Here is a 10,000-nt window from a genome sequence, read left to right on the forward strand (position 1 = left end):
GTGAGTGTTAGTGTGAGTGTTAGTGTGACTGATAGTGTGAGTGTTAGTGTGACTGATAGTGTGAGTGTTAGTGTGAGTGTTAGTGTGACTGATAGTGTGAGTGTTAGTGTGAGTGTTAGTGTGACTGATAGTGTGAGTGTTAGTGTGAGTGTGAGTGTTAGTGTGAGTGTGACTGATAGTGTGAGTGTTAGTGTGACTGATAGTGTGAGTGTTAGTGTGAGTGTGACTGATAGTGTGAGTGTTAGTGTGACTGATAGTGTGACTGATAGTGTGAGTGTGACTGATAGTGTGAGTGTGAGTGTGACTGATAGTGTGACTGATAGTGTGAGTGTTAGTGTGAGTGTGACTGATAGTGTGAGTGTTAGTGTGACTGATAGTGTGAGTGTTAGTGTGAGTGTTAGTGTGAGTGTGAGTGTTAGTGTGAGTGTGACTGATAGTGTGAGTGTTAGTGTGAGTGTGACTGATAGTGTGAGTGTTAGTGTGACTGATAGTGTGAGTGTTAGTGTGACTGATAGTGTGAGTGTTAGTGTGACTGATAGTGTGAGTGTTAGTGTGAGTGTGACTGATAGTGTGAGTGTTAGTGTGAGTGTGACTGATAGTGTGAGTGTTAGTGTGAGTGTTAGTGTGACTGATAGTGTGAGTGTTAGTGTGAGTGTGACTGATAGTGTGAGTGTTAGTGTGACTGATAGTGTGACTGATAGTGTGAGTGTTAGTGTGACTGATAGTGTGAGTGTTAGTGTGACTGATAGTGTGAGTGTTAGTGTGACTGATAGTGTGAGTGTTAGTGTGAGTGTGACTGATAGTGTGAGTGTTAGTGTGACTGATAGTGTGAGTGTTAGTGTGACTGATAGTGTGAGTGTTAGTGTGAGTGTGACTGATAGTGTGAGTGTTAGTGTTAGTGTGACTGATAGTGTGAGTGTTAGTGTGAGTGTGACTGATAGTGTGAGTGTTAGTGTTAGTGTGACTGATAGTGTGAGTGTTAGTGTGACTGATAGTGTGACTGATCGTGTGACTGATAGTGTGAGTGTTAGTGTGACTGATAGTGTGAGTGTTAGTGTGAGTGTTAGTGTGACTGATAGTGTGAGTGTTAGTGTGAGTGTTAGTGTGAGTGTTAGTGTGAGTGTGACTGATAGTGTGAGTGTTAGTGTGACTGATAGTGTGAGTGTTAGTGTGAGTGTGACTGATAGTGTGAGTGTTAGTGTGACTGATAGTGTGACTGATTGTGTGACTGATAGTGTGAGTGTTAGTGTGACTGATAGTGTGAGTGTTAGTGTGAGTGTGACTGATAGTGTGAGTGTTAGTGTGACTGATAGTGTGAGTGTTAGTGTGAGTGTGACTGATAGTGTGAGTGTTAGTGTGACTGATAGTGTGAGTGTTAGTGTTAGTGTGACTGATAGTGTGAGTGTTAGTGTGACTGATAGTGTGACTGATAGTGTGAGTGTTAGTGTGACTGATAGTGTGAGTGTTAGTGTGAGTGTTAGTGTGACTGATAGTGTGACTGATAGTGTGAGTGTTAGTGTGACTGATAGTGTGACTGATAGTGTGAGTGTTAGTGTTAGTGTGACTGATAGTGTGAGTGTTAGTGTGACTGATAGTGTGAGTGTTAGTGTGACTGATAGTGTGAGTGTTAGTGTGAGTGTGACTGATAGTGTGAGTGTTAGTGTTAGTGTGACTGATAGTGTGAGTATTAGTGTGACTGATAGTGTGAGTGTTAGTGTGACTGATAGTGTGAGTGTTAGTGTGACTGATAGTGTGAGTGTTAGTGTGAGTGTTAGTGTGACTGATAGTGTGAGTGTTAGTGTGAGTGTTAGTGTGACTGATAGTGTGAGTGTTAGTGTGAGTGTTAGTGTGAGTGTGACTGATAGTGTGAGTGTTAGTGTGACTGATAGTGTGAGTGTTAGTGTGAGTGTGACTGATAGTGTGAGTGTTAGTGTGAGTGTTAGTGTGACTGATAGTGTGAGTGTTAGTGTGAGTGTTAGTGTGACTGATAGTGTGAGTGTTAGTGTGACTGATAGTGTGACTGATAGTGTGACTGATAGTGTGAGTGTTAGTGTGACTGATAGTGTGAGTGTTTGTGTGACTGATAGTGTGAGTGTTAGTGTGACTGATAGTGTGAGTGTTAGTGTGACTGATAGTGTGAGTGTTAGTGTGAGTGATAGTGTGAGTGTTAGTGTTAGTGTGACTGATAGTGTGAGTGTTAGTGTGACTGATCGTGTGACTGTTAGTGTGAGTGTTAGTGTGACTGATAGTGTGACTGATAGTGTGAGTGTTAGTGTGACTGATAGTGTGACTGATAGTGTGAGTGTGACTGATAGTGTGAGTGTTAGTGTGACTGATAGTGTGAGTGTGACTGATAGTGTGAGTGTTAGTGTGACTGATAGTGTGAGTGTTAGTGTGACTGATAGTGTGACTGATAGTGTTAGTGTGACTGATAGTGTGAGTGTTAGTGTGACTGATAGTGTGACTGATAGTGTGACTGATAGTGTGAGTGTGACTGATAGTGTGACTGATAGTGTGACTGATAGTGTGAGTGTTAGTGTGACTGATAGTGTGAGTGTTAGTGTGACTGATAGTGTGACTGATAGTGTGACTGATAGTGTGAGTGTTAGTGTGACTGATAGTGTGAGTGTTAGTGTGACTGATAGTGTGACTGATAGTGTGAGTGTTAGTGTGACTGATAGTGTGAGTGTTAGTGTGACTGATAGTGTGAGTGTTAGTGTGACTGATAGTGTGACTGATAGTGTGAGTGTTAGTGTGACTGATAGTGTGAGTGTTAGTGTGACTGATAGTGTGAGTGTTAGTGTGAGTGTGACTGATAGTGTGAGTGTTAGTGTGACTGATAGTGTGACTGATAGTGTGAGTGTTAGTGTGAGTGTTAGTGTGAGTGTTAGTGTGACTGATAGTGTGAGTGTTAGTGTGACTGATAGTGTGAGTGTTAGTGTGAGTGTGACTGATAGTGTGAGTGTTAGTGTGACTGATAGTGTGAGTGTTAGTGTGACTGATAGTGTGAGTGTTAGTGTGACTGATAGTGTGACTGATAGTGTGACTGATAGTGTGAGTGTTAGTGTGACTGATAGTGTGAGTGTTAGTGTGACTGATAGTGTGAGTGTTAGTGTGACTGATAGTGTGAGTGTTAGTGTGACTGATAGTGTGAGTGTTAGTGTGACTGATAGTGTGAGTGTTAGTGTGACTGATAGTGTGAGTGTTAGTGTGACTGATAGTGTGACTGATAGTGTGAGTGTTAGTGTGACTGATAGTGTGAGTGTTAGTGTGACTGATAGTGTGAGTGTTAGTGTGACTGATAGTGTGACTGATAGTGTGACTGATAGTGCAAGTGTTAGTGTGACTGATAGTGTGAGTGTTAGTGTGAGTGTGACTGATAGTGTGAGTGTTAGTGTGACTGATAGTGAGTGTTAGTGTGAGTGTGACTGATAGTGTGAGTGTTAGTGTGACTGATAGTGTGAGTGTTAGTGTGACTGATAGTGTGAGTGTTAGTGAGTGTTAGTGTGACTGATAGTGTGACTGATAGTGTGAGTGTTAGTGTGACTGATAGTGTGAGTGTTAGTGTGAGTGTGACTGATAGTGTGAGTGTTAGTGTGACTGATAGTGAGTGTTAGTGTGAGTGTGACTGATAGTGTGAGTGTTAGTGTGACTGATAGTGTGAGTGTTAGTGTGACTGATAGTGTGAGTGTTAGTGAGTGTTAGTGTGACTGATAGTGTGAGTGTTAGTGTGACTGATAGTGTGAGTGTTAGTGTGACTGATAGTGTGAGTGTTAGTGTGAGTGTGACTGATAGTGTGAGTGTTAGTGTGAGTGTTAGTGTGACTGATCGTGTGACTGTTAGTGTGAGTGTTAGTGTGACTGATAGTGTGAGTGTTAGTGTGACTGATAGTGTGAGTGTTAGTGTGACTGATAGTGTGAGTGTTAGTGTGACTGATAGTGTGAGTGTTAGTGTGAGTGTTAGTGTGAGTGTTAGTGTGACTGATAGTGTGAGTGTTAGTGTGACTGATAGTGTGAGTGTTAGTGTGAGTGTTAGTGTGAGTGTTAGTGTGACTGATCGTGTGACTGTTAGTGTGAGTGTTAGTGTGACTGATAGTGTGAGTGTTAGTGTGACTGATCGTGTGACTGTTAGTGTGAGTGTTAGTGTGACTGTTAGTGTGAGTGTTAGTGTGACTGATAGTGTGAGTGTTAGTGTGACTGATAGTGTGAGTGTGACTGATAGTGTGAGTGTTAGTGTGACTGATAGTGTGAGTGTTAGTGTGACTGATAGTGTGAGTGTTAGTGTGAGTGTTAGTGTGACTGATCGTGTGACTGTTAGTGTGAGTGTTAGTGTGACTGATAGTGTGAGTGTTAGTGTGACTGATAGTGTGAGTGTTAGTGTGACTGATCGTGTGACTGTTAGTGTGAGTGTTAGTGTGACTGATAGTGTGAGTGTTAGTGTGACTGATCGTGTGACTGTTAGTGTGAGTGTTAGTGTGACTGTTAGTGTGAGTGTTAGTGTGACTGATAGTGTGAGTGTTAGTGTGACTGATAGTGTGAGTGTGACTGATAGTGTGAGTGTTAGTGTGACTGATAGTGTGAGTGTTAGTGTGAGTGTTAGTGTGACTGATAGTGTGAGTGTTAGTGTGAGTGTTAGTGTGACTGATAGTGTGAGTGTTAGTGTGAGTGTTAGTGTGACTGATAGTGTGAGTGTTAGTGTGACTGATAGTGTGAGTGTTAGTGTGAGTGTTAGTGTGACTGATAGTGTGACTGATAGTGTGAGTGTTAGTGTGACTGATAGTGTGAGTGTGACTGATAGTGTGAGTGTTAGTGTGACTGATAGTGTGAGTGTTAGTGTGAGTGTTAGTGTGACTGATAGTGTGAGTGTTAGTGAGTGTTAGTGTGACTGATAGTGTGAGTGTTAGTGTGACTGATAGTGTGAGTGTTAGTGAGTGTTAGTGTGACTGATAGTGTGAGTGTTAGTGTGACTGATAGTGTGAGTGTTAGTGTTAGTGTTAGTGTGAGTGTTAGTGTGAGTGTTAGTGTGAGTGTGACTGATAGTGTGACTGATAGTGTGAGTGTTAGTGTGAGTGTTAGTGTGAGTGTTAGTGTGAGTGTGACTGATAGTGTGAGTGTTAGTGAGTGTTAGTGTGACTGATAGTGTGAGTGTTAGTGTGACTGATAGTGTGAGTGTTAGTGTGACTGATAGTGTGAGTGTTAGTGTGACTGATAGTGTGACTGATAGTGTGAGTGTTAGTGTGAGTGTTAGTGTGACTGATAGTGTGACTGATAGTGTGAGTGTTAGTGTGACTGATAGTGTGAGTGTTAGTGTGACTGATAGTGTGACTGACAGTGTGAGTGTTAGTGTGAGTGTTAGTGTGAGTGTTAGTGTGAGTGTTAGTGTGACTGATAGTGTGACTGATAGTGTGAGTGTTAGTGTGAGTGTTAGTGTGAGTGTTAGTGTGAGTGTTAGTGTGAGTGTTAGTGTGACTGATAGTGTGAGTGTTAGTGTGAGTGTTAGTGTGACTGATAGTGTGAGTGTTAGTGTGTGTTAGTGTGACTGATAGTGTGACTGATAGTGTGAGTGTTAGTGTGACTGATAGTGTGACTGATAGTGTGACTGATAGTGTGACTGATAGTGTGACTGATAGTGTGAGTGTTTGTGTGACTGATAGTGTGAGTGTTAGTGTGAGTGTGACTGATAGTGTGAGTGTTAGTGTGAGTGTGACTGATAGTGTGAGTGTTAGTGTGACTGATAGTGTGAGTGTTAGTGTGACTGATAGCGTGAGTGTGACTGATAGTGTGAGTGTTAGTGTGAGTGTTAGTGTGACTGATAGTGTGAGTGTGACTGATAGTGTGAGTGTTAGTGTGACTGATAGTGTGACTGATAGTGTGAGTGTTAGTGTGAGTGTTAGTGTGACTGATAGTGTGAGTGTTAGTGTGAGTGTTAGTGTGACTGATAGTGTGAGTGTTAGTGTGACTGATAGTGTGACTGATAGTGTGAGTGTTAGTGTGAGTGTTAGTGTGACTGATAGTGTGAGTGTTAGTGTGAGTGTTAGTGTGAGTGTTAGTGTGAGTGTTAGTGTGACTGATAGTGTGAGTGTTAGTGTGAGTGTTAGTGTGAGTGTTAGTGTGAGTGTTAGTGTGACTGATAGTGTGACTGATAGTGTGACTGATAGTGTGACTGATAGTGTGAGTGTTTGTGTGACTGATAGTGTGAGTGTTAGTGTGAGTGTGACTGATAGTGTGAGTGTTAGTGTGACTGATAGTGTGACTGATAGTGTGAGTGTTAGTGTGACTGATAGTGTGAGTGTTAGTGTGACTGATAGTGTGACTGATAGTGTGAGTGTTAGTGTGACTGATAGTGTGAGTGTTAGTGTGAGTGTTAGTGTGACTGATAGTGTGACTGATAGTGTGACTGATAGTGTGAGTGTTAGTGTGACTGATAGTGTGAGTGTTAGTGTGAGTGTTAGTGTGACTGATAGTGTGAGTGTTAGTGTGACTGATAGTGTGACTGATAGTGTGAGTGTTAGTGTGACTGATAGTGTGAGTGTTAGTGTGACTGATAGTGTGACTGATAGTGTGAGTGTTAGTGTGACTGATAGTGTGAGTGTTAGTGTGAGTGTTAGTGTGACTGATAGTGTGAGTGTTAGTGTGACTGATAGTGTGACTGATAGTGTGAGTGTTAGTGTGACTGATAGTGTGACTGATAGTGTGAGTGTTAGTGTGACTGATAGTGTGAGTGTGACTGATAGTGTGAGTGTTAGTGTGACTGATAGTGTGAGTGTGACTGATAGTGTGAGTGTTAGTGTGACTGATAGTGTGAGTGTTAGTGTGACTGATAGTGTGAGTGTTAGTGTGAGTGTTAGTGTGACTGATAGTGTGAGTGTGACTGATAGTGTGAGTGTTAGTGTGACTGATAGTGTGAGTGTTAGTGTGAGTGTTAGTGTGAGTGTTAGTGTGAGTGTGACTGATAGTGTGAGTGTTAGTGTGACTGATAGTGTGAGTGTTAGTGTTAGTGTGACTGATAGTGTGAGTGTTAGTGTGAGTGTTAGTGTGACTGATAGTGTGAGTGTTAGTGTGACTGATAGTGTGAGTGTTAGTGTGACTGATAGTGTGAGTGTTAGTGTGACTGATAGTGTGAGTGTTAGTGTGACTGATAGTGTGAGTGTTAGTGTGAGTGTTAGTGTGACTGATAGTGTGAGTGTTAGTGTGAGTGTTAGTGTGACTGATAGTGTGAGTGTTAGTGTGACTGATAGTGTGACTGATAGTGTGACTGATAGTGTGACTGATAGTGTGAGTGTTTGTGTGACTGATAGTGTGAGTGTTAGTGTGAGTGTGACTGATAGTGTGAGTGTTAGTGTGACTGATAGCGTGAGTGTGACTGATAGTGTGAGTGTTAGTGTGACTGATAGTGTGACTGATAGTGTGAGTGTTAGTGTGACTGATAGTGTGAGTGTTAGTGTGACTGATAGTGTGACTGATAGTGTGAGTGTTAGTGTGACTGATAGTGTGAGTGTTAGTGTGAGTGTTAGTGTGACTGATAGTGTGACTGATAGTGTGAGTGTTAGTGTGACTGATAGTGTGAGTGTTAGTGTTAGTGTGACTGATAGTGTGACTGATAGTGTGAGTGTGACTGATAGTGTGAGTGTTAGTGTGACTGATAGTGTGACTGATAGTGTGAGTGTTAGTGTGACTGATAGTGTGACTGATAGTGTGACTGATAGTGTGACTGATAGTGTGACTGATAGTGTGAGTGTTAGTGTGACTGATAGTGTGACTGATAGTGTGACTGATAGTGTGACTGATAGTGTGAGTGTTAGTGTGACTGATAGTGTGACTGATAGTGTGAGTGTTAGTGTGACTGATAGCGTGAGTGTGACTGATAGTGTGAGTGTTAGTGTGACTGATAGTGTGACTGATAGTGTGAGTGTTAGTGTGACTGATAGTGTGAGTGTTAGTGTGACTGAGTGTGACTGATAGTGTGAGTGTTAGTGTGACTGATAGTGTGAGTGTTAGTGTGACTGATAGTGTGAGTGTTAGTGTGACTGATAGTGTGAGTGTGACTGATAGTGTGAGTGTTAGTGTGACTGATAGTGTGAGTGTTAGTGTGACTGATAGTGTGAGTGTTAGTGTGACTGATAGTGTGACTGATAGTGTGACTGATAGTGTGAGTGTTAGTGTGACTGATAGTGTGAGTGTTAGTGTGACTGATAGTGTGACTGATAGTGTGAGTGTTAGTGTGACTGATAGTGTGACTGATAGTGTGACTGATAGTGTGAGTGTTAGTGTGACTGATAGTGTGAGTGTTAGTGTGACTGATAGTGTGAGTGTTAGTGTGACTGATAGTGTGACTGATAGTGTGACTGATAGTGTGACTGATAGTGTGAGTGTTAGTGTGACTGATAGTGTGAGTGTGACTGATAGTGTGAGTGTTAGTGTGACTGATAGTGTGAGTGTTAGTGTGAGTGTTAGTGTGAGTGTTGGTGCGAGTGTTGTGAGTGTTGGAGCGAGTGCGAGTGTAAGTGTTGTTGTGAGTGTTGGAGCGAGTGCGAGTGTTAGTGTAAGTGTTGTTGTGAGTGTTGGAGCGAGTGCGAGTGTTAGTGCAAGTGTTGGTGTGAGTGTAAGTGTGACTGTTGGTGCGAGTGTAAGTGTGAGTGTTAGTGCGAGTGTAAGTGTGACTGTTGGTGCGAGTGTTGGTGCGAGTGTAAGTGTGACTGTTGGTGCGAGTGGGAGCCAGGGCATGTCCTTGTCTGATCTCACCTCTGTGCTCCCTGAGTGGATGGCTCTGTCCACGTAGAGTAGTGATTGGTCCTCTGCCTGACACACGCCCTCCGACCACAGAGCACACCGCTGATGGGCCCAACACTGACCTACACACACACACACATCATGTAAACACACTTCCTGACCAGTACATCAGAATCCGTTATGGTGAAAAAGCTCCACGCTGGTGGTCACCTGACTCGTCGAAGAGAGACTGCACGTCTACGTCCTCCGGTAAACCCACGTGGTGAAGCTCGTCCCAGGACCTGTGGCCCGCTTCCTCTGCTCCACCGCTAGCACACAACACCGAGACGAGAAGAAAATCAGCGTTACACGGTTTAACCTCGTCAGTGTCACAAAGATACAACGGCCACGCCCACTTCTTTCAGACTAAAGGCACAAAGCCACGCCTCCTTTTCTGGGATTAATAGGTGCGATGGCCACACCTCCATCAATGTAACTGAGACAGAAACCCCTCCTCCTTTACACTGTATGAAGCCACATAGGCAACACCCACTTCTCTCAGACTAAAGACAGAAAAGCCACACCTACTTTAGTGAGACTGTTCACTGAGACTAACAAGCACAAAGGCCAAACATTCTCCACTATGACTGAAAGCACAGCCATGCCCACTTCACTGTGATTGGTAGAGGCCACACCCACTTCATTATTACTGAAAGCACAGAGGCCACACCCACTTCACTGTGATCGGCATAGGCCACACCTTCTTCATTACACCTGAAAGCACAGAGGCCATGCCCACTTCACTGTGACTGGTAGAGGCCACACCTTCTTCACTACAACTAAAAGCACAGAGGCCACGCCCACTTCACTGTGACTGGTAGAGGCCACACCTTCTTCACTACAACTAAAAGCACAGAGGCCACGCCCACTTCACTGTGACTGGTAGAGGACGCACTGTGACTGACACTGAGGCCTACCACTAACGGATTAAAGGCAGAAATAACTATGCATTCACTGTGACTGAAGGCACCGCTGACACGCCCACTTCTCTCAGACTACAAGTACAGAAGCCACACCTACTTTAATCTATGTCACTGTCAGGCATAGAGGGAGAACCCATACCTCCTTCACTGGGACTGAAAAAGCATATGTTCTCTAGTAGGAACGATAGGCCACACCTCCTTCACACACACACACACACACACAGAAGGATGAAGATGGAGAAAGTGAGAAATAACCGGTTCATGTTTTAGACGGTTTACTTCCTAGTGAAGTGAAACAAGGCGACCTGC

At 43.4% G+C, this 10,000-nt stretch overlaps 1 protein-coding gene across 7 annotated transcripts in view; it reads right to left on the reverse strand.

Moving 5' to 3' along the window:
* kmt2cb (lysine (K)-specific methyltransferase 2Cb) overlaps positions 1-10,000 on the reverse strand; it is a 68,958-nt gene that overhangs the window by 40,120 nt on the left and 18,838 nt on the right. For all 7 annotated transcript variants that reach the window (XM_058393795.1, XM_058393798.1, XM_058393799.1 and 4 more), the window contains exons 6-7: positions 8,940-9,037; positions 8,742-8,851 (exon numbers count right to left, since the gene is read on the reverse strand). In XM_058393795.1, coding sequence (XP_058249778.1) covers positions 8,742-8,851; positions 8,940-9,037 — 208 coding nt within the window. The remainder of the gene's footprint in view (positions 1-8,741; positions 8,852-8,939; positions 9,038-10,000) is intronic.

Source organism: Hemibagrus wyckioides, linkage group LG07 (genome assembly GCF_019097595.1).
Source record: "Hemibagrus wyckioides isolate EC202008001 linkage group LG07, SWU_Hwy_1.0, whole genome shotgun sequence".
NCBI lineage: Eukaryota > Metazoa > Chordata > Actinopteri > Siluriformes > Bagridae > Hemibagrus > Hemibagrus wyckioides.